The following is a 23,790-nucleotide window of genomic DNA, read 5'->3' on the forward strand; positions in this document are numbered from 1 at the left end:
CGGTTTTTCTAAATCTGCGCTGTTTCCTTTTCTCACATACAGTAAAACCTCGTTAAACCGTACCCGATGGGGACCCGAAGAAATTACGTACTAGCCAGCACTACCGTTTATCCGAATGCATTAGGTAAAAGCGAAACCGAGTCGGGGATTCGGCTTAACTATGTATAAAAAGAAACTACGGCATGCGGGTACGGTTTAATGTGATTCCACTGTATATGGCGTGGCTTTGAGCCAGCACCTTGGAGCCTGATACGATTTCCACAAGTAGATGGTATTCACTCAACCTTCTCAATCACTCCGCTCCGACATTCACTGACAGGTATACGCTGTTGACACAGTTAAGGAATTTACCGTGGCAGTGCGAGTAGGGCACCCGCAGCGAGTGTGCGCCACAGGAGGAGCTTTGTTCAGTCAGCATCCTTTATTAATGAGTGGCACGCAATACTCGTGCATTTTATACAGTCATCAAATGAACACGGCAGGGGGAGGGGGGAAGCGACCCTAGGTGTCGCTGCGCCACAGCTTGATGGTCTTGTCGTTCTCCAGGGCGGCTGAGGCGATGATGTTCTCCGTGGGGTGGCACGCAGTGCACAGGACCACATCTGCGTGCAAATGCGACCCCGTTATTGCTTCCTGGAAAAGCTCCTCTTTTACCACACACGCAACCCTGCGAGGGTTTTTCTATGCACACGTGCAACACAAAAGAGCCCCACTAACTAAAGACAAACAGCTTCGCTGTCAAAACCTACATGCACATAGACAACTGTATCCTATTTCAATTGCCCCAGCTAATACCAGAAAGCACATCAAGGCTCTGTCAATACCATGCATTGCTACGCAAAGGCAGAGTTCCTGGTTGACACACCATTAGCAACACCCGCAGGAGGTGCTTGGCAAAATCCTGCCTATCACTCCCCATGTATGGCCCCATCAGGTGCTCACGAGTGGTACTTCCAGAATGGACGATTGGGCGAGCTGGTACATGAGACCCAATAACAGCGCAAAAAAAACATCACACGAGAAGAGGAGCAGCACCGTGTTTGTGTCCCCTCCTCCCCTTGAGTGATGTTTTTTGCAGTGTTATTGGGCGTAACGGCATGAACGATTCACTTCGTCATATGGCCCTTCCTTGGTAAGGGCTACTCCCAAGGGGGTGGCGGCCTGTACACTGGTTCGACTTGCAGACAGCTTGATGCAGATCCCAACAGGCTTTTGGACCGCACCTAAGTGGCGACACTGGGTTTGACGTGAGAAGACAACGTCACACTACCTATTTTGGGAACCGGACAAGTGTGAAGAGACGCGACACTCTCTGTCCTGCCTGTTCATGCTGTTTCTCAAAATAAGTGACTGTGCCCTCGTGTTGTAGTGCCACGCAGACACATCTGTGAAGCCTGGTGGCGGGAGCCGCTTCCTGTAGGCAGATGGATTTGTGTCTTCATGCGGGAGGACCTTTCGGGACCAAGACCTTTGCGTTTTAGTGGGAACCATGCAGCAACCACACCCACAGCGAACCCCCGCAAAGAAAAGAGCAAGTGAACACCCACCAGTGTGCCCCTGCAGTTTCTGCATCACCTCCTTGGTCTGCAGGTTCCAGATGTACACGCTGTTGTCCTCCGAACCCGACACGATCCACTGCGCAGGGACATTGGGTTTGGCACAAGAAACCACACGGGGCGCATTCGCAACTGATTTCACGATGCTACTCTACCTCCATTGCACGCCTACGGCTTTGACAAACACATTGCTCAGCTGGGCCATTCCTGGGACCACTTGTTTCAGCTGGGAGACTGGGCTACGCACCAAGGATTGGTTTTGAATTGAATGCACTTGGAATGCCCATAACATTGCCTGCGGCCACAAAAAGCATGCCATTTCTTATGCCCAGTGACACAATTCCCTTCCCGTACAACATCACGTCTGCTTCAGGTCACAGAACGCAAATTGGTTAAAATTTTTTACATACTCTAGCACACTTTCTGAGCATTATTTGGCTTTATTCCTCACTTGCTCCAAGAAGTGGCCTAACACGAGTCTATGATCAGCTTCTATGGATGACCCTAATTTAATTAAATGCCACTGTCCCGTTAACTGTGTCTTGTCCACGACTCCCCAGTGCTGTCTGCCATCAGGGCGTACACGCCTATGCATTACGTCTACCTAACTGAAGCCCCACAAAACTGCGTGTCCAAATACTTACTGCGAAAGAACCTGTGTCATGGGACAAGATAAAGAAGTTAACCCTACTGGTCACTGGTCATGCCAATAAGCCTCAAAATGCAGCCTTCTCATTCGCCCCTGGACAGTTAGTTCCCCAAGGAGACTGACATATCCCCTCACCCGTCCCCCACTCCCTCTCCCGTAATGGGGGGACAAGTGGTGTTGACTTGCCACTCTTTCAACATGAACATTTTCATGTTGTCACAGACTTGCAATTTTCACTTCATTCCAGAAAATTGACAGTCGAGTTTTGCACCCTGCAACACAAGCAATGCTGCGTCTTTTAGGATTCGACAAAAACTTCTTTACATGTCACTTGAGAGGATAAAAAGCTCTAAAAGAGAAGAATGAGTTTTCACAAATCTGGGTTTTATTTTTACAAACACGCAGATAGTAGTACTAATCAGCAGAATGAATACCCGTTGAGACACAAAAATTCATCTCGCAGTAATGGTCATCAAAGAATATCGTGACCAGTAACGGTCACCATATTCGCAATTAACTTTTGGCGGTGCCACATACAACAATATATCGGTTAACACAACACAGCTTTGCCTTAAAGGGATGGACCACCGATTTTTGTCGCATATATGTTCTCTAGCTCATATGACAGCCAACGTTTTATATAGCCCAGTAGCCACAAGCAATATATAAACAAATTGGTGGAAATAATACTAATTTGGCACCCAACTTTCTGAAATTGGAAGGCTGGCAGTTCGCAGTGTAGAAACTTGACACTACAATATGTCTTGGTCATGTGACCTGCAAACCTAGTAGCTACTCTAACGGCTGAAACATTTATTCACTTATTGAAAACCTCTGAACACAAGTATTTCTATAAGTATAAATTGTACACGTATTTTTAAACATTATTTTGAAAATTTTTTCGGACACGCTGCCTGCCGCCGCTGAGTTGCTCTGTGTGGCTAACTGAGCCCCTTCATGCCCAGAATCAACTGCAGCTTTCAGTAAACAGACCCAGTGAAGGAGCTTTGACGGTTCTGCCTCCGTCCGGGGGTGTTTCTTCTGCCGAAATATGAAACATTTGATTTCAGATTTCAAATATGCCAACGACAGCTTGCCGACTGAACTGCCGACTTCCACAACGTGAAGCCAATTTCTACCTATAGTTCATCCCAACAGATGGCGCCTTCGTAAAAAACAGACTAATACATAAAAAAAAAAAAAAAAAAGGGCCAGTGATTCAATTAATTGATTGTAGGGTTTAACGCGCCGACGCAACGCAGGCGATGTGGCGCGCCGTAGTGGAGGGCTCCGGATTAATTTTGACCACCTGGGGATCTTTATCGTGCGCCGAAATCTCGTACACACGGGCGTTTTTGCTTTTCGCCTCCATCAGAAAAGCGGCCGCCGCGGCCGGGAATCGAACCCGCGACCTCGTGCTCAGCAGCGCAACGCCTTAGCCACTGAGCCACCGCGGCGGGTAGGGCCCGTGATTCACACTTTTTTCAACTGGGGACAACTTTTTAAATATCGCTTTTCATCTCGCACACAAACAAAAGTATGTTGCCGCACAACTGCATTATTTTTGGGAGGACACATGGCTCGCACATCTAAAAATTTCGATTTGAAAACTTCTAGGGCATTATCAGCAAAACCGTTTCTCGTTAAGGTGCTTTAAGGGATGCCCTTTCATCTGGGCTACAGAACATACACTTGACAAAAATATTGGTTGTCTGCCCCTTTATCCACAGGTCTCGCAGATCCAGCAGCCGCCTGGGATGCCGCCATGGGCAGGCCGCTTAGCACCGTTGGCCCCGCACCCAATGAAAGTGCATGGATCGAGGGACCCACCTTGCCACCTGTGACGGAGAAGTTTGCAAAGATGCAGTACTTCTCATTCTTGTGGCCCGTGTACGTCTTCAGACACTGCACGCGAAAAAGAAGGAAGCATATTCAAAGTGGCAATCTAGATCACTGCTGAGATCAACATACTTCCGTTGAGTGTCGTCGCCATGTACACAGGCCACATTTTAAGCTCCCCCTTGATGCCCCAAAGGAAGTCCAAATTTCCCTTTTCATAATTTTTCAAACACTTCTTCAGCAATGAAAGATGCTTCCACTGCTTATAGAACATGAATCCCTGTAGCCCCCTTTTAATGCAGTGAAGCTGCAATGTCACAAATTGTAAGCAAGGCAGCAGTGGACGTAAGCAGCAATCAAACCTTTCCATTCGAAAAATTACCAGACACATGTTTTGCTCCCATGAAAATGCATATCAGTGTTACGAATGTAACGCCACCATCCAACAAGCTGTGTTTATACACCTTCCAAAGTTTAGAAATCGTAAATACAACTACTGACCAACATACATACACAAAGAAGCTAGGTACTACTTCTAATGGTTTACAAGCCATAATTTGGTAAAGTTCAGGTTACATGTATTTCAAAGTTCTACCGTTTTCAGCCTTTATTGAAAATTAAGGGCATGAAAAAAGATTTCGTGTGCCCCTTCCCTACATAAAATATTAGGTGCGGAGTACCTTAGAACCGCACTATGTCCGTCCGCGTCCGTGCGCATAGCTTGTAAAAATCGCAAAAAATCATACAGGCACCGGCGGGATTCGAGCCTGTGCCTGATAGACCAGACAGAGTTAGTGTCAGTTGTCTTACCCATTGGGCTACGACCGGGAGTCAAACGTCAAACGGCTTACTCCCTCGCGTATAACAATGCGGAGTACCTTAGGACCTCCCAATGGCTGTCCGCGTTCATCCGTGCGCACACCACCACCAAGCGAACTTCGATTTGAGCCGCGAGTTGCAGTTTAATTTAGGGAATAGTCAAGGTGCAACTCACGGCTCAAATCAAATGACGGTTGGGGTGCAGATCTGATGTCACTCGGGGCGCAACTTGGATGTCATTTCGAGTCCCCGTACTCCGCACCCTCGCCATCATCCACGGAGTGGAGATGCTGCCATTTTTTTTCCCTTTCATTTGAACGAGTTGAGTGGTTACTTCTGCATTTCAATTGGTTTTTTCTAATTTAAAACACAGGAACTTTAGAGAATGTTCCTTGATTGCCAAGGTGATCCACATCATCTTACCAGTTTTCCTGCCACCAGTTCCACTTTTAATGAAATCATTAACATATTAAGCAGTTTGTGTCATTTAACGAAAACGGCTTTTGTGGCACTACATTTAAAGAGGACCACGATACGTACAGCTTTTTCATTACCGTTCAGAATAAGCAGTTACAAAACAGCTACCGGAGAAAAGTTGATAAAATCAGAAGGAACCCAAGATGCAAGTTTTGGATATGCTGTTGGCAAGCACTCAGTCTGCCAAAGGGTCAGGATGCCACAAGTCCAAGTGAAAATGACACTTCTGTTGCAAAAGAACATTTGCAGCCTGTTCCTGGCTCCCAGTGCCGTAAAGGGGCCCAGCCCAGCGAATGCGATGACAGAGAGATGCAGGCACAAGAGACACAGAGAGAGCAGCTCACCTTGCCCTTGCTGTAGTCCCACAGCTTGAGCGTGCTGCAAAGGGAGGGGAGGCACACTGTGACAGGGCTGCTGTGCGCAAGGCAGGGCATGCACACTGGTGCAGGTGGAAAAGCTGCCAGACTCACTTGTCCAAGGTGGCTGCCAGGATGTACTTCCCGTTGGGCGAGAACTTGACAAACGACACGGGGGGGTTGTCGTCATCTGCGGGAGGAGAAGAGGCAATGATTACACCACCAACCAGCTGCTGGCGCCCATTAAGACCAGCTGCAATGGCCACAGCTGTCAATGGCAGACAGCCGAGAGAGAGTCTCAAGCCAGACTCTCCTCAGGTGTGGAGTATTTGGCGGGCCTGGCCACTGATACCGGTCAGTTGCTTAGCAAGCACAAAATAAACACGCACGTAAAAAGCTCGGTGAAGGAGAACGTAAAGGAGAGATCGGTGGCGGTGGCATTGATTGGTGCCCTTCGGGCTGCTCTACGAGGGGCCTGCACAGCATGCCTCAGCACCGACAGCGGATGCCCAGTGCCAATGCCTAGAGCTCTTTCCGAGTCAACAGAAAGCCCTCTCAAAGGGACAACGAGGTGCATTGACAGAGTGATACTAAACACTGTCTAATTACCTTACCAGCAGTGAAGAATCTAGAATGCATAGGCCACGTTGTGGGTTTTTTCAGGAGATATCCATGCATCTTTCAAAAGAAAAGTGCATTCAAGAGTGCCGCCTCTCTCACACCCCTCCTCTTTTGCTCGCTTGTCTCCAAGGCTACATTTAGCCACTTGTCAAGATATTAAACCTGCAGAAACTGTGCCTGAAGAAACTTCAGGTGAATATTAACTACGAAATGGGTAAAAAATCCCAATATCAAAGTCTGCAATTGCTTGAAAACAAATCGGAAAGTAGTGTGATGTCCCTGCAGTAGCTGGTGCGGTGGCTGCGAATGGTGCACAAGGATCTTCCTTCTGCAGTGCGCTGCAAGCCTAGTTCACCTATGGCTAAGTAGTCAAATAACTGCAAATGGAGCCACAAATGAAACCCCCACCCCACTTTACACTAGCATCCTGAACCGGCTTGTGAATGCTGACACCTGCCACCGACAAGCCCTTTGTGCCCCCGCAGCAACTGCCCACAATTTTGAGAGAGAAAGAGGGCACCGACCAAGTAACGAAAAAGAAAAAGAAAAACTTAAAAGACGTTTCGGCTCCCGCACGGGAGCCTTGTTCACATTTGGTGCCATCTAATTTGGTGCCATCTAAATCTTCGGCTCCCGTGCGGGAGCCGAAACGTCTTTTAAGTTTTTCTTTTTCTTTTTCGTTACTTGGTCGGTGCCCTCTTTCTCTCTCAAATGTACCCTCCCGACCAGACGGTTGTCCGTCAAACCCTTGACTTGCCCACAATTTGTTTTCCCCTGTCTACGCGGGGACCTAAGAAAAAGCTGCCCCTCCTACAGGGGAAGCGAACGCCACCGCACCCACCTATAAAGGCACAACGTGCCCATGGCAGGGTGCGCCCAGAAAGGGGTGCTCCCATGAACCCCGACAAAGGTCACCGGCAGAGCCGACAGACATGTGGCTGTGTGCAAGTCAGCCAACAAAAAGGCTCATCAAAGCAACCGCAACCCTGTGAACGGCCCGTTGCCGACCAGCAAGAGGGAAGGACCGTGAGGCAAGGGGAGCTCTAGCGAGTCTTACATGAGAGAACAAAGGGGTCACTCAATAAAGCCCTAGCAAAAGCTTTGTGGTCTCTAGGCGGCCACTGTGCGACATTTCAAGGCTCTTGGCTCCCCCTTAGCCAAGTGGCCACACAAAGCACCTGCAGTTGCACCCCACAGGCAGACTCAGCAGCACAGAGTTGAGGTCAGCAAAAACAAAAGGCGGCCCAATCGCACGCATGGCAGCCATCACCGCGGGGAGAAACCAAAGAATGTAGGTGCGTAAAATGGTGCACGGTCGGTGGGAAGTGCAGTTTCAGCCGGGACCTTGCTAGTTGAGGGCAGGTAATTTTAGGCACACGTGAACCCAAGATGCAAGTTTTGGATATGCTGTTGGCAAGCACTCAGTCTGCCAAAGGGTCAGGCTCCCAGGTACAGTGGCGCCCCACCGCCTCACCTTTTTTTTTTTTTTTGGTACAGCAAAGCTGTCAAACTCCTATTTGCAAGTGCGCACTCTAACCTGTGCTACCTTTTCTCCACTGTCCACCGGAAGTCCAGGAGCAGTTCAACTCATGCAATCCTCCTCCTCACTCAGCAAAAGCCTCAGTTCATTTACAAAGCAGGGAAGAGAGGCCTTCATGTCTGCCACCCAACTGCCGCCCCAACGCCATGCTGCTTTGCAGTGCGATTTGGTGCCATCTAAATCTTCAACATCTTCACAAACTTCACAGGTAACACCTTTCTCTACAGCCAGTTGATGTGGGTTAAGCATGCTGGCAATCCATGAAACGCAGTCCCACACACTTGCCAGCATGCCACCAAGGCTGCTTACCACCAAAAATCACTCCCTGGTTCCAGCCAAGCAGACACTTCAGCTTACCTGCTCAGAGTACAGTGAGCCTAAGTCAAAGAGCTTGCAACTATTCAGTGCAAATTGCTTCGCCGTTACCCTGTGCCCGCATAATAGAAGTTTGGTGCACCGGTGAAGTTTTCTGTGTGGCAGTAAAGCCCGTCCTTCCACGGGCAGGTCGAAAATGTGTGCGCTCGAGACCGGTGACTCATGCCAGCGGCAGCAGTGGTACACGACTCACCGTCCTCCCCCCCCTGCAAACTTCTCTTGGCGGAGAATGCGCAGACCTCTAGGGACCTTGCCACCAATTCTAGGGCCATTCGAACACCTCATCTAGGGAAGATGGATGTGTTTTGTGTGTTTGCTCTTTTTCATGCTGGGCAACACGCTGGAAGCCTGTTGACTGCTGGCACTTTTGGGTATAAATTCTTGCCCTTTGGCGAGCCGAGCCAGTTTGAATCACGGGCTCGACTGAGAGTGTTGCTCTGCCCGATTGACTGCCATTCTGCAAGCACGTCTGGATGCTGTTCCTGCATCATTGCTGCTCTTTTGTAACCATGCATTAAACCAGAGAAGTTTTGCTCTTGGCTCTTCGTCGTTCAAAACAAAGGCAACTCTTCTGCTCGCTACTCGTTCACCACACTACCACTACAAGACGGAAACGACGTACCTCGGTTCGGGGACACCTTCGCCAATGTAACAGCAGCTTAAAAATACTCTTACCCCGTTCACCTGATACACACACTCCTTCAACAGAACACTGGAGTTAGAACAGCGTACAGCGTGCCAGAATTAACCAGCAGCAAGCCTACTGGCAAGGCGTCTACAGTCTTGCCACTTTTTCCCCCCAAGTGCACGCAATAATGAGACAACACCTCATACAAGCAGAGCTCAGTGGAAAGCGCCTGCAAATTTTTCTTGCCACGTCCCCTCAACCCTTCTGATAACCCACAAGAACTGGCACCCCGAAGCAAGGAGACACCAGGCCAGCATGCCTATAGACACGATCGTTTGCACAATGGGCCCGCATCAGACTCCTCTCGCGAAGGGGGTGCACTCACCTATCAAAGTCTTCAGGCACTGGCCCGAAGCTGTGTCCCAGATGCGGCTGAAAGAGGGAAGCCATCAATGAGCCTCTGCAGGGAACTCACTCTGCAAAGGTGCTGAGCAATGTGCTAGTTAATCGTGCAGGCACTAGATTCGTAAAAAAAAAAAAGGGGGCACCAGGCCTGCTGTTTTTAAGATATTGTTGTCACAGTAAAAGAATATAAAGTTGGGCTATAGTTGGATACTATCCATAAGCACTAAATCTGGACTGGAAAGGAACACTTCAAAAAGACACAACAAGCATTGACATGCACCTGGTTTTTTAACGAAACAATTCATGAGCATAGGTATATATACCTTTACGACCCAAATAACGCATCTATCACACATCACCCTTCCAGCACTCTTGGCCACACGTGTGCAATGAAATCTAACAACCTTTGAATCAACATATGCATAAAAAAGAGAAGTCAAATTCAAACCAATCATAGGTTTCCAATATGCATGCCCTGCACAGGCGCATTTAAGTATGTTACTTCCCCGTTTAGCAAGGCAATAGATGGCTGGCTGATGCATGTCGGATCAGCTTTTACAATCTGGTGGGCTTCCACAATTTCCCTGACTTGCTGTTCTTTGTGCCAAAATAAAATGGTTGTGCATTTGAACAAAGGGAGACAGCCAGAAAGACTTGTATGGCAATATACCCACGAGTATAAAGGCATGTATACTCATGAATTGTTTAATGAAAACCAGTCATGAGTTAGTGCATAATAAGCCTTTAAGTGTTACCACTGTGTTCAGAATTAGCACTTCTGTTTTCACTTTGTTGCCACAACAAACGAAGCAACCATAAAGGGGAGCAATAGGCTGCCTTCTCCACTGAGCTGTTCCCAGTTCTCAGATCATTCTGCCTCCCTCTCCATGGCTTTCTCGCAGAACCAAACACACAAGAGGTCCAACATGCGCATTAACTTTTTCCGGTTTATTCTTTTTTTTAGAGCACAGCACACCAATGTTCCACAAAAACACAGTACACCTTACACACACGCACACACACAAAAGTGCAGCATGACATTCTTCTGGTGGCTCCGGTCCCCCACTCCCTTCCTACTTTGTAACCATGAGCAAGGGAAGGTATAGAGTCCTCGCACTGAGGCTTGGCCATGGGGCGGCGCCAATAAGCTCGAGTGGCCACCTCGGCATTGGTGGTTGGTGGCACCAAACGAGACGGCCGACGTGCTTTCTGTTGGCACTCCCTCCCCTATTCGTGAATGTCTACAGCTGCCCACAATGAATGTGCATGCCGAATCTTGGCCTCTCCCAGCAAAACTGAAACGATGCCTAGACCTGCCACAGTGTGCAGCTGAGTTAGGTGAACAATGTGAATGGCACAGACCATTCGGCTAAACAGCCACAGAGCCACTTATCCTCTTCCATTTGCCCATCTAGAGCAGTTCTGAGAAGTTCCTGGGCTGTCGAAAACTGCACCCACCATAGAAACTCTATGGGCAAATAAACCATGGGGCTGCTGTGGAGCCGTTCTCGGCTGTCCGAAATGACAGGTAGGAGAGACGCATCATGACTCAATTGTGCCCATTATTACATCTGCACCAACAATTTCCTCTCGGGCAAAGGTAGTGAAATATTGGTTCCTCCTCGAAAACTGGCACGCCGGAGCCAGGTGTCAGCTGTTTGCAGTGGAAAATGGGCAGCTGTAGCAGTGAGCATGCAGCAAGTTTATTTTTGCTTCTGTTCTGCAATCAGATTATAGATATCCGAGAACGTAAGGCCAAAATGCAGGAAGATGAGGCATGGTTATTGGCAACCACGAGTTCGTTTGGCCTGCTGAGCATGAAGGGTCTTTTTGATGCTGCTTAGAGCCCCGACGGATGTTATGCAGCTCAACAAATATGTGGGAAAAGTGATGGGTGATCAGCGCGCTAAGAATGTTGCCAAAATTAAAAGAAAAATATGCAAAAATACCACCTGTAAGGCTTCACCACCAGAAATATCAGGGACAACAAACAGACGCTTCAGACAGTTAGCCTTGACAAACAGTATACAAACTGACTTCTACAATTCTAAATCCTTCCTTGAATCAAACCTCACACATTGCACTACCATCCATACCTGTGATGAAGTGTGCACCTCAGACACGATCAGCGACACAACGGCCTACCCCCACGAATCGCTATTTGCCTCCAAACACAGTGCTAGCGTCTCAGCCTTCCCCAACACAGTGTGAATAGTGAATGGGTCCCAAAAAGCTTTATTTGGTTTGTTTCAAGACCAACTGCGGCAGTCGTAAGGTGTGCCATTTAGCGTAGTGGTACGTGGTGTTCACGTTGTCAACTTTGCTCAGCACCACATGCTGCGAGGCCCAACCACAGCAGTTTTCGGGAAGCAACCAATGTGTATGTAACATGGATGCTCATTCTAGGCAGCCGGAGACATGCTACGCAATGCGGAGACGGCTGCCCAGGTGCAGTGGCACAGCCTGCGACCAACCCTCTTGTGCGAAGACTCTGTATACCCGACCCAAGCGGCATGGCCGTGAGGCCTGTTGCTCAACCATTATGCCAAGGGCACCGTGAAAAGAACTTTGCACAGTTTTTATTCACCCCCAAACTTCACCAACATGCAAGTTTGCTCTAAGCAATGTTTGCAAGAGATGGATACTTTTTTTTAAACCTCCCTTTCCCAACATAAAAGTATGGCTCCAAAAGCAAAACTCAGGATTCACAAAAATATTAGTCGGGCACCTTACTTCTCCAGGAATGGTGCGACTACAAAAAACACCTTCCGTACAAGTGAGATCCCACTCCCATTGGTACGAAGAGTGCGAGTGCGAGCGCAAGTGGTGCAACTCACCAAAGGCCGTCATAGCTGCTGGAGACAATGAGCGATCCGTCCCGATTGAAGTGCACCTGCATTCACGAAGCGAGTTCATGGCAACTCCCCAAACAGTGGCCGCAAGTAAGTGGACGCTGCGAGCAAGCCCACGCCGGGAAGGGTCTTTCGGGGAGTGCTTCCACCCCAGGTCAAACGTCACGAAAGCGTCTCTGTGAATGGGCCAACGGAGAAGGCCTCCAGCCAGTAACGAGGCAGGCTATGTACTGGGCTCAACGTTCTCTTGCTCTAAAAGAAGCCTGGATCCACAGACGTTTCCAGGCATGAATTCGGGATATAAATCCTGGATCTCCAATTAGAGTTTGGATTCATCTTTGAAAAGAAACTATTTATTTGGTACTCACAGCGCCAATATGGCATCACAGTGGTGCGTGCATTTCACAGGTTTAGTGAATGTGTTTAATGCAGAGGTTTAAGTAATGCTGTTGAGGGCTCCTCCAATAAATAATAAAAAAGAAGGCTCGAACGACTAAAATTTTTGCACCAACATAGTATTCCCATTCCCCAGGCGAATGCCTGTACAGTTCAGTGCGTTTCATTCCCTTCAACAGGAAAATGGTTTATTACTGCAATGCCACTACAATCAAAGTTTCCGAAGGGGCGCTTAGCAATTCTTCTTCATGCCTGATATATTCATAATAATCATTCCTAATATTATCTGACATGAACATGCATATGAACCTGGTGCATTCCAGGTACAGTGACCTCCCACCCAATTCCACTCAACGATGGCCAACCTAACGCCTTACGAGGGACACTTGCAAAACGCATTGTTGGGCTAGCTGGCACATTACGGCTAACAGAAAACCGCCCTCAAAACAGGACACAAGTGGGAAGAAAGGACGATACAGATGCACATCTGTGTCGCCCTTCTTCCCACTTGTGTCCTCCTTTTTGAGTGCTGCTTCCGTCTAGTCTGATGAGGGCACTGCTTCCGTTGCAGACGGCGCAAGGAGACTTCACCACAGTGGGGGACTTCACCACTGACACCAGTGTGAGTTACTGCTCTGAGACCCTGTACTAGGTATGGGAGCATGCACGTACTCACCGCTGAGACGGGGTCCGAGTGTGCCGGCAGCGTCTTGAGGCACTTGCCCGTCTTGACGTCCCAGATGCGCACGCTCTCGTCAAACTGAAACGGCACAGCGCAACGTTCTCGTCAGACTGCACTGGCACAGCGCAACAGGGCCGCCGCTCTGGAGATCCTCCCGCCCACCCAGCACACTCACCGAGCCCGAGACGATCAGGTTGGACTGGGGGTTGAAATTGCAGCAGAACACATAGTTGCTGTGGCCCTTGAGTGTCTTCAGGCACTTGCCCTGCGTCACCAACAGCAGCATTCGCTCGAGCCTCAGGGGGCCTCAAAATAAAAGCCGCACAGTTCCAAGAAACTCAGCCGATGCAGGGCAGATTTGAAAAGGGATCAATACGAGTGCGACGAGCAGCTCTTCAGTGCTGCCTCCACATCACGACCCTTGCCACCATACGCACAAACGTGCTTGCACCCATACCTTCAGTGCTTTTGCACCAACGTTTCAACAGCAAATACTGCACCTCACCAAACTTGAAGGCTGCATTAAATCAAACAAGACCGGAGGCAGCCATTGCACGCAATTACTCTAGCCGCCACACCCACCTTCCACCTTTTGCCAGAGGCAAGCTTGGCAGGCTTGTTATCGTTCAAAGCCAAATGATAATGTGGTCTCGGTGCCCATCTGGGGCCGCGAGACTTTTGCCAATAACAAGACCGCCGGCCAGGCCCCGGGCAGAATGGAGAGAGCAGTTCAGAGTTGTTTGGCCTACCCAGGCTGTTTGGCCTAGCCAGGGCAACTGATTGGCTCCTCAACAGATGGAACAGGTTACCGCACTCAAAAACCAAGAAAGCTGCGAGGATAAACCTTACCTGTCCAGCTGATACCCGAGACAGGGTCTATATTTTCGGGCATAAAATGGTTTATGGCCTACTTTCAAATCTTCCCCATATATCCACTGAGGCAGCTTTTTGAAAATGCAGGCCCGTGTGCCACAGCGACCAGTAACAGAACCAGGCTGGAAAGCAAGCGCTAGAAAAGCATCAACAAGCTGGTGTGCAGCAGTGACCAGGACAAGTGCTCGTCCTGCTTAAACCCTTTGGAAGGAGGGCAAGATGCGAGCGGGGCAGGGTGGCAACTGTCAGTGAAGAGTCCCCTTCTGATGCACACAACTTCACTAGCCTCGCTGACAGGTGCCACCATTCCCCGTACCTGGTTCGCACCTAGTTGGAGGGGAAAAGACGAGGGTGGCTGCCCACAGAGGTCGGCACTCACGCTGCTCACTTCCCAGATCTTGAGCGTCTTGTCGTCCGAGGCGCTCACCAGCAGTCGACTATCGGTCGACCAGGCGACGTCCGAGATTCCCTGCAAAGGACAGTGGGCAGTGCAGTGTAAGCCCCCAAGAGTTCCCCCCCAAGCAGGGTGGCACTATGCTTCGACCCCCCGAGGCATGCCCCATCACTGGCGTCCCCCCCACTCACCAACTTGTGCCCAGGAATGGTCTTCTCGAACTTGCCGTCGTAGGCGCCCCAAATCTTGATCAGCTTGTCCGCAGCTGCGCAAACGCCGCCACCAAAAAGACATGCACTCAATGCTCCACTCGGCAACACCCTAGCTCCAAAGGGTGCAGCTGAGATATCGCTGTTTTAACACCACAACCAGCATCTCCGTAGCTTCTTGTGTGCACTTGTACACCGCCATTTTCTCAATATATTCTTAAAGAAATTATCCTGTCCTAAGCTCTTCCACACGCTCATGGCCCTGTCTACTGGAACATGGCACCCCTCCTCGGGGAAGCGCCTCGACTTGAAAGCGCTTCTTCATGCTGAGTCTCACACCAGTGTGCTACGAACAAAAAGAAAAGAAAAGCGGCCCTGTTTCTCAAACCCGCAATCTGAGAGGATGGTTTCGCAACGAATGCTACAATGGAAAATTTAAGCAAGCTGGCCACCAAGGCTCGCAGCAGATTTTGGGAAGGGAGGCACACTCGACTTCTTTCCCCCCTACATTGGCTACTGAGAATTAGCGGACGAAATTCACAAAAGGTTGTTGGTGTCGTGAATTCCCAGACTCCATTTTAGTATTCGATCAACTGAAAGTCAGCAAGATTCCCACCCCAGTCCACTGAACAAACACCCGATGTTCCCCCCGCTGCATGCCACAACTATGAACATTCACACACTTAGGAACGTGGTTCCCATGGGAAATACCCACTCCGCAGCTAGGGCAGATGTTACAAAGTTCAGTGATGGAAACAGGATTTCACACATCAAAGGATTTCTTGGGGCAGGAGAAGTGATAGCTTGAAGCAGCTACGGGACGCGTTCACACGTCACTTGGAGGTGAAAAATTACACCATCTTCCCGTAGGGGAACCCCGAGTAGTATGCGAAGCAGGCACGGGGTCGATTCAAGTGCCCATTAGTTTTCAGTTCGTCGTTTCCGTGAGGTTGAGGTACGTAGCTACCGTTACATTTACCGTTTGGTTTCCATGGTAACTACCACACTTTTCACTTGCCGGAACTACGAAATGGGAAATTGCTTGACCCCATGGCTGTTTCGCATACTACTCAGGGTTCCCCTACGGGAAGATGGTGTAATTTTATTGGAAGGAGGTGGGGGGTGTTAGAGTGGAGAGGCATTAAAGAGAGAGAGACGTTGTACGGGGTATGAGTTTGTCTTTATTTAAGCATCATCATCCTCATGTTCAACGTAGGTGACGTCGAGCTGTGGTTGGCGTTCTGCTTTGATTATGACCGCCTTATGGTCTGTGAAATGTGAAGTCAAGGGCTATTATAGTGGATGAACCCTAAAGTTGCTGCAGATGAGGTCGATGCACGTTCCCCGGATGGTTGTGGGCTGCTTGTAATCACGGCCTGCCGAGACTCGCCGACGCACGCCGCTGCCGACGACGACGAAACGTCGAAGGTGCGTGAAGCGTGCTCGTCTCGTGCCAGCCCAGGAAGACACCGGCAACACTGCCGCTCCAGGAGCAATAGAAGGGACCGGGCGTCCAGCAAGCCGAGCATGCGCAGTGGGGGTTTGGACGGCGCAACAACGACAATGACAAGGGAGGGACATAGCCCCGACCATGAGATGCTTCGCATATAAAACATCATTCGTGCCCTTCAATGAAGCTGTTAGCAAATACTATGGAACATATGGCACAACCAGTAATGAAATATTTACAAGGATGCACTTCGGTGCTACACCATCCAAACGTCATGGACTACATGGGCACTAACTCCCAACTATTTTATTGGCTTGTCAAATACAACCGCAGACAATCACCCACCTGCTTCTAAATAGTTACACTTATTTCCATGCAAAGGAGCCATGCTATCACATTGAGTTCTTCATCCTGATGCAGGAAGCTTCATTCATTTTGCAACCTGTGACTGCAAAGGTTTGTCTTATCATTGCATTGCAATCAATCAATCAACTCGGGCACTGAATGTCACTTTCCGCATCACGAGGGGCTCACAATGAGTTAGCCTACCTCTTGCACGGAAACGGGCGTTTTTTTTTTTAAAGACATTGCGTGATTACAAGTCCTGCGCATCTACTGCTGTACTTGGAAGGATCAAGATTATCCGAACGAGATAGCTTGGCATTAGTGCCTGTCCAATAAAGCACAATGCAAATCGAGGTAAGTGAGATGCCAACTAGCACTTCTGGGCACGTGAACATCATTTACAGCTGTAACGAATAACCCGGGTATACGTTTTAATCCAATTCCAAAGATGGCAACAGCATTTGCAGAATGCAACAAACCTGATTCAAATACTAGGGCCGCCCCTCCCACCTCGGAGACGAAATTACACAGATAAAAGCACCATCGAGAGCTGTGCGTTACGGAACAACAACAGTGTTCTTGAACGGTGATCAGCGCAAGATGCAAAGACAGAACTGCTGCACAGGCCTGCTTATCTGCGGCAATGGTTTGAAGCAGGAGGAGGTGAGATAGCACAACTTCCACTTGATACAAAAACCTGTACACAGAATGGCAAGTGTCGGCGTAGTAGTCGGATAGCAAGCTTCTGTCTGTTTCCATCCAAGACAGTGGCAGCTACCAGAGACACGTGCAAACTGCCCACCAGCGTGATGTTTGTTGTTTGGAGACAAGGCAGTACATGGGTCTATTCCCCCTTTACAGACAGCGTTGCCTGGGACTGAAAACATTTCATGCATTAACAGTGCATGCTAATTTTTCGCTCTTCATGGGCAGGAAGTGAACGCAATAAACGGGGCGGGAAGTGTTCAGATATGCACACAATACAAGCCGCGAATTTGACAGGGTGAATGAGGAGAAAAGACACACACACATACACCAGCAACATATGAGGATTCTCAGAAGACTGCGCATCCACTTGCACCTGGCAACATGACCAGAAAGCCCTTTTGTGTTAAGACATGGGCCACGTTTGTGCACGGTAAGAGGATACGAACAGGGGGGACACCCAGACTTTGCTGCTCACAGCTACGCATATTAAACATCCGAAATGTGCATCGACATTTTTCATACGACAGCTCATTTGTGTTCAGTGATTATGTGGCTCGCCGGGCCTGGTAGTCTTTAGGTGTGCGCTGTTCTTACTCCACTTTTCTCAATCGTGCTTTAGGAGCAACCGTGGTACAGTTATTCCTCAAAGGTGCCATTTGGCGTGGAACGTTGCAGCATTTTGGCCTTTGCGTAGAATTTCCATCACTGACACTGGGTACGCATAGATGTGCACTGCAGCCAGGCATGCAGAACATTCCGTCATAAAAGTAAAAAACCGGGACTATGCATTCACCGATTTCCGTTTTTTGATATCTCGGATGGCTTATAGCAATAGCAACTTATAGCAATGTTTCCACCCATGGTCATCCGTGCTGTGAGCGCTTACAGTCCAGCTCTCTTGAAAAAGTTTGGAGGCACTGAAGTCAACCAACGAAACTCGTGCAATAACTTAAAGGCAACAACAAGCACCACAAAATAAACTACCCAATCAAGTAGTTTGAATGCTTCTACCACAATGCGCTTTCTTCAGCCCTTCTCCACACGTGGTGGTGACATCCCATTTTCCTGCACTTTCCCTTCCCATGGAGCAGAGACTGGTCGTGGCTATCCCATACCAACAGCCCGCATGTCACCAGACTTTGGACTCCATTGCAGTATCTTCACCCCCCCAGTGGCAGGCAAATGAACTTCACCAATCCTCAACGCAGTGGTGGCTAAACTCACATGCCCGTCCGCGAGATCTCCGCCACGAGATTAGCCTTCCCTGTTCCAGCATGTTTTTATCTTTCTGGTCACTAACGAAACAACAGACCGACAAACTGCCGAAGTCACATGCATCCCCAATACTAAGTGCCTGGCCTGGTCTCTAAGTACTTAGCACATTTTGCAACTTCCCCTGCCTTGTACTATTTCACCACATTTTTTTGCAACTACCCCCGATTTGATATGTTTATCTCTTCTATCTCATTTTTATTATGCAGCCGTATTCCGGATCCGATGCCTTTTTAACCTACGGATGCACATTTCTGGTAACCGGCAGCACCTTGATTCGAACACCAAGGTTAGCCACAGGAAAGAAAGACGGACAGCACAGTGCTGATGGAGAGACACGCGAGAAGAAGAATAAAATAACAGGCCAGGCAAGCAGGCAACTTACACGAGCTGGCGAGCCATTCCCCATTGGGGCTAAACTTGACTGAGGAGACGGCCTTGGTGTGGCCCGCTAGGGTGAACTTGAGAGAGTAGTTGGGCTTCTGCACGACACAAGGAAGCAAGAGGGAAAATATTGACACATTGTCTAGGGCACACACAAACACATAGCCCAGCCTTGGGACTTTGCCCTAAGCTGTGTTATCTTTACTTAGAAATGTTTAGCTCGCTACACGAGGTGCCTGCAAAATATTTTCTAAAGAAGGTTATAAGGCCACCTAAACACTCCTTACGTTGTAATACGTGTGAAAGCAGGAGTGTTTAATCGCCAAACGTTTCTTCTGATTGTCATCATCAGTTTCCATCTGCGCCTTTTCTCATTGGGTATATGACTGTCCTGACATTATCATCAGCCTTTCCCCCTTTGTGACTTTTGTTTTTGTTATTATGACAGAGCCTCGGGTAATGCCCTTGTAAAGAATATACACTATTACTGTAAGTGTACTTTGCTACTGTCTTTAACTGTTACTTCTGCACTTAGCATGCTCAAATTACTCACATAGGCCTTAGTACATGTGCCTAAAGGCCCGGTCACACTCGCGACGATAGCATCCAAAAGCGACGCGATTTCTGTCACTTTTGCAACCTGGCAACACTTTCGTCACGCGATGAGAGCGATTGGTCTCGACCAATTTTTGTTGCCGCCATTGCTCTTGACGCGGAAGGATGAGAGATTTCCTGAAGTCATATCCTGCCAAAGCACCCGGATGCTGTGTCTTCACGAACTGAAACTATAGTGAAGTCTCGTTCCGAAAGAGAGGCAACAACAAGAAAAGCAAAAATACATCGCCGTCATTTCTCGTGTCGTGTGCAAGTGTGAACACCGAGGGTGGCGGTCGCTCCAGACGCATTGCTCGCAAGTGTGAACGGGCCTTAATACCTGCACTACATGATTTGTTCACGGACCTTCGTGCGCACTGTCCATATGGTGGTGCATTGTCTATTTATAGGGCACACTTGCAAGTAGGTAGCTAACTGTCAACTGAAAGTTTCCACACAGCCCAGGTATTGCGCACGTTTCCAACAGCTAGATTCCGCAAGCTATGGTGGTGTGGGGGACACGTGCCAGTCTTGTTTTCCAGAGGGTTCGATTCCCTCCAAGACCCAAATTTACCCTTTTTCTTTTTAGCTCAATCACTTTGTTTGCAGGAGCTTTTCTGAGAAATTTAGCGCGAATCTCTGCATTCTGTGAACCATTTTTCAAGCTCACTGTGCTGTCAGCCATTTTGTGTGCTATCTGACGCTAATTTTGTATGCTATCTCTCAATGACGCCACCAATAGATTTTTGAACCACCCCCAAGTGAACTAATGCTTTCGCATTAAAGGGACCCAGAAAAGCTTTGTGAAGGTGGCAATCAAATGCATTCAGGTGGTAGAACACATAACGGGCGATTTTTGAGCCATGTGTGAGCCCCATACGTTGTACGGATAATTTGTAAACAATTTGTGAAGATAGCCTTTCTCAACCAATGAGTGCGACGCCGCAGCGAGCCGATCGCTGCTGACACAACGACGAGGCGCCCCCTAATTCGCCCGACCGCCGGCAACGTCACTGCCATTGGCTTCCGGCTGCTGCTTGCGGGCTGCGTGGATCGAGCGACGTGTCGCTGCTGCCGCTAGGCTCCACGTCGACGTTCAGAGGCGGGGTGTCGCTGTACGGGTCGAAGCCCATATCCGCGCTCACTGCGAGGAGACGCTGTTTGAGGTCCGGATCCATCAGTTGAATGATACAGGCGATTGCAGACTGTGCAAAGGCGGGTCCGCAGCGATTGACGCGTGCCTAGGCGCAGGAATGTAGCTAGCGCAGAACGGAAGTCGAGCGTCGCGATGTCACATGGCTATTCCCAGTGTTTCCAGCTGCTTTGAAAGAAGCAGAGAGGGAGGAGGAATCGATCGGCAAGGGGGGAGAGGTGCACTTAATTGCTTCCGGCGCAGCTATTACTGAATGTATATCAATAATTCCAATGGCATTGCATCGCTATATTGGTGCTACGCGACAATACAGGCGTTTTGTAACTTTTACAAAAGGCTTTTCTGGGTCCCTTTAAGGCCGACTGTTGCAGTGTTGTCCACCAGGCTACTGAGAAGGCCCCCCACAGAACCAAGGAATCTGAATCTCCGATTTCAGCGAGAGAGGAGGCACCAGGGGCTCATTGTTCTTTCAAGCCCCTCAGTCTCTGCACGAGCTAATCGACATTCCAGTAACAACAGCCCATTTGGAGGAGGACTGTTTCCCAGCAGAGCTTCCTGCTGGCCTGGTTGGTGAGTAGTTCACACGGTTTGAGGCGCACCGAAATGAACAGATGATGCACACAAAGTAGCATCTGTCCTGTCCACTTTGTTTTCGCCATCCATGTCTTTTCGTTGTGCTTCAAACCAAGGGTGCTTGTTTTCTGCAGGAGGAGGACTTATTGTTGTTGCGGCGACAACCAGATAGGTGCTGCGACACTATGGTCCGCATTTAGAACGTGAGGCAGACATGGTGTGATGTGGCGGGACTGGAACAGTGAACTGATACTCACCAGCTTGGCACCTGCGGAGGGGTCCCCAGGCTTGGAGCCCCCCAGGCTGGTTGCCCCGGACTGCGCCGTACTGACCAGGCTGCCACTCACAGCCTGCAAGGAAGGCGTCGTGCTCCAACTGTAACCACCGCAGTGTGCACCACTTGGCTCACTGCTGAAATGCGTGCAAATCATCATCACCACCAGCCTATCTACGCCCACTGCAGGACAAAGGCTTCTCCCATTAATCTCCAATCACGCCGGTCCTGTGCTACCTGCGACCAATTTATCACCGCAAACTTTTTGATCTCATCTGCCCATCTAACATTCTGCCGCCCCCTGCAACGCTTGCCTTCTTAGGGATCCACTCTGTTGCCCTGTTACCCTTAATGACCAAATATTCCACGCTAAAAATAAAGCTTCAGGGTGCCCGGCCAGGGATGGCCACTGCTGCTTTCCGAAAGTTTTCTGCACCCCTACCGCTATCACGAACCCTTTTCTCGTAGTTCCAACTGCAGAAGTCATCAGAAGTTAACTCTGCAAGCCACACCGGCTAACCAGCCACGCACGCGAGTTCGGAGGACGCCACCTCTTCTCTTCCTCTACAACGCGCATACACGAAATACTCGCAATCCGAATGGCCCCGTTTCTTAAGTAATCTAATAGTTGCCGCAACTGCAACGCGCATAGTGCTTCCGTTGAAGTCTGCACAAAACGTGTTGCTGGATGGTTTGGCTTATGATTATCTCGTAGGTAGTACAAATCAACTGTAGCATGGCATCCTCTACGCATGGCGTTAAATAACCGGCCGCAGAAAGAGCGCGGTACATTAGCGGCCCGCTAATTCAGCTAACTCGCGCAATCTCTGTCAACGAAAGGAAGCGAACGGAGCGCGATTACCTCAAAACGTGACGCTAGAGACGCCGCTGCTTCCCGCAGAAGCGCGCGCTTCCCAGAGAAGTCGTCCACCGTGCAATGTGGACGACTGCACGCCAGTAGCTGCCAAAGCGCCGGCGCGCGCACTTGGAACTTACGAGTGGCGACTCTTAGGGGTAGAATGGGTGCCTCTGTCAGCGACGAGACACGAACATGAACGTCGACGTGCACTTGCAACCACGGCACCGCAAGCGCGGAGCACGGAGCCAACTCGGGTGCAAAACACGATCGCGTCGCACCAAGGTTTGCGATCACATTGCAGTGTTGCTCTAAAGGCCGCCGCTACCTCTACGTTGTTTTTGAGTTTGCAAATACGACGCAAGGACGAACTTAGACAGACAAGGGCCCAACTGCCTGCCCGATGATTTTGAATCGAGGGGGCTATAAGGTGTAATTAAGCGTATTTGCACGTTGTACAAATTGTTAACCCGAACGAAAAACGAACCATTCTCGCGTCGCAAACTCTCGCGTTTTCACGCAAAACCGCGCTCATCACGTTGGGAATATGACGTAATGGTATTCAAACCTTGATAAATTTAAGCAGTGAAAAGCATAAATTATTACTTTTTATCGTGATAAAGTGAAAAATATTGTGTTATAAATTTGACAGTATAGTTCAATCGTCGTCAAATACGTGGAGGTGAGGCCACGTGACCAGCAATGGCGAATCAGCTTTCAGATGGCTCCCATTTCGGTTGCTGCTCAGTGGGGAGGGACGCTGGCTTTCTTCGTGTGACCGATGTTTTACTTTCGCGCTAGTAAGACAGCGAAGTTGGGACATATATCTGAACCTCTGTGCGTGCCGTGGATTTTCTACGTACAATGACATGAGTATAATCCTCCGTTGGTTCGAAAAGTGCAGAAACGCGAAGTTGGGGGGTCATGTGACCCGAACTGACCAATGGGACGTTCGCATTTGAACGTCCTCGTATAAAAGCCGACCTTGCGCTGCGTAGCCATTGCTGTTGGCAGGATCTGAGATTCGGGCAAGTAATCCGGGTGGAAAATGGATATTGAGAGCCATCCGACAGCGCAAAGCTACCTGCAGTCTGCGCACAGCGTCAGCAAAGGGTACTATACTGTTATTTTCAACTTGGAAGATTGTTTGAATGCTGTAAATGGGTTGTATACAAGCACGATCGGCGTTGTAGCCCGTCCGAAGGACAGCCATTATTGATTCGGCAGTAAGGCTTGCGAGCTTGTGTTCTAAAGCGCTAAACTTTAATAAAGTAGTGTTTTTGTAGTGACAAACGGTGTATTTTGTGATTCTCTGGTTAACGAGGCGCAAGTGCGTTGCATTTGACAGCCGTAACGGTGCGTGGTTATTTGACACCGAGCTAAATTGTGCGAACCCTAACCGCTGTGGCGTTTTGTTGCTGCGAAGTGTATAAAATCCGCCATATTCTGGTGCTGTGAGTAAGTGTGTGCCTGTGGGGTCTTCCGGCGGCGAGCATGCGTTTGACGTCGC

At 49.2% G+C, this 23,790-nt stretch overlaps 2 protein-coding genes across 12 annotated transcripts in view; one reads left to right on the top strand and one right to left on the bottom strand.

Annotated features, from left to right (window-relative positions):
* Positions 1 to 402: 402 nt before the first annotated feature.
* On the bottom strand, positions 403 to 23,282 carry Wds (WD repeat-containing protein wds). Its single transcript, XM_077686171.1, has 15 exons — positions 23,222 to 23,282; positions 22,287 to 22,453; positions 21,408 to 21,500; positions 18,832 to 18,928; positions 14,654 to 14,727; positions 14,448 to 14,537; positions 13,371 to 13,460; positions 13,190 to 13,273; positions 12,103 to 12,158; positions 9,246 to 9,292; positions 5,811 to 5,886; positions 5,685 to 5,718; positions 4,036 to 4,110; positions 1,548 to 1,635; positions 403 to 602 (listed from the first exon to the last, which is right to left on the bottom strand). Exons 1-15 carry the CDS (start codon positions 23,280 to 23,282, stop codon positions 502 to 504), a joined length of 1,233 nt encoding a protein of 410 aa, XP_077542297.1. The 3' UTR covers positions 403 to 501.
* The window catches only part of LOC144137655 (bromodomain-containing protein 3-like), a 90,445-nt gene continuing 89,640 nt past the window's right edge, over positions 22,986 to 23,790 (top strand). For 7 of the 11 annotated variants that reach the window (XM_077669664.1, XM_077669683.1, XM_077669636.1 and 4 more), the window contains exon 1: positions 22,986 to 23,393. The gene's annotated coding sequence lies outside the window, so the exon portion shown is untranslated. The remainder of the gene's footprint in view (positions 23,394 to 23,790) is intronic. The other 4 variants (XM_077669713.1, XM_077669642.1, XM_077669657.1 and 1 more) reach the window with 4 other exon arrangements.

The sequence above is a fragment of the Haemaphysalis longicornis genome, unplaced genomic scaffold (assembly GCF_048455015.1).
Source record: "Haemaphysalis longicornis isolate Haplotype H1 unplaced genomic scaffold, Haemaphysalis longicornis Haplotype H1 scaffold_1, whole genome shotgun sequence".
Classification (NCBI taxonomy): domain Eukaryota; kingdom Metazoa; phylum Arthropoda; class Arachnida; order Ixodida; family Ixodidae; genus Haemaphysalis; species Haemaphysalis longicornis.

What these genes read in the sequence shown, in the direction of transcription:
- Wds (XM_077686171.1), bottom strand. Translation starts at nt 23,282, where the DNA reads ATGGCTACGCAGCGCAAGGTCGGCTTTTATACGAGGACGTTCAAATGC. An exon ending in AGCAGCTATGACGGCCTTTG is followed by an intron (nt 9,293 to 12,102) that starts GTGAGTTGCACC and finishes TCCCTCTTTCAG; the next exon opens with CCGCATCTGGGACACAGCTT. An exon ending in TCTCCGTCACAGGTGGCAAG is followed by an intron (nt 1,636 to 4,035) that starts GTGGGTCCCTCG and finishes GTCCCTGCGCAG; the next exon opens with TGGATCGTGTCGGGTTCGGA.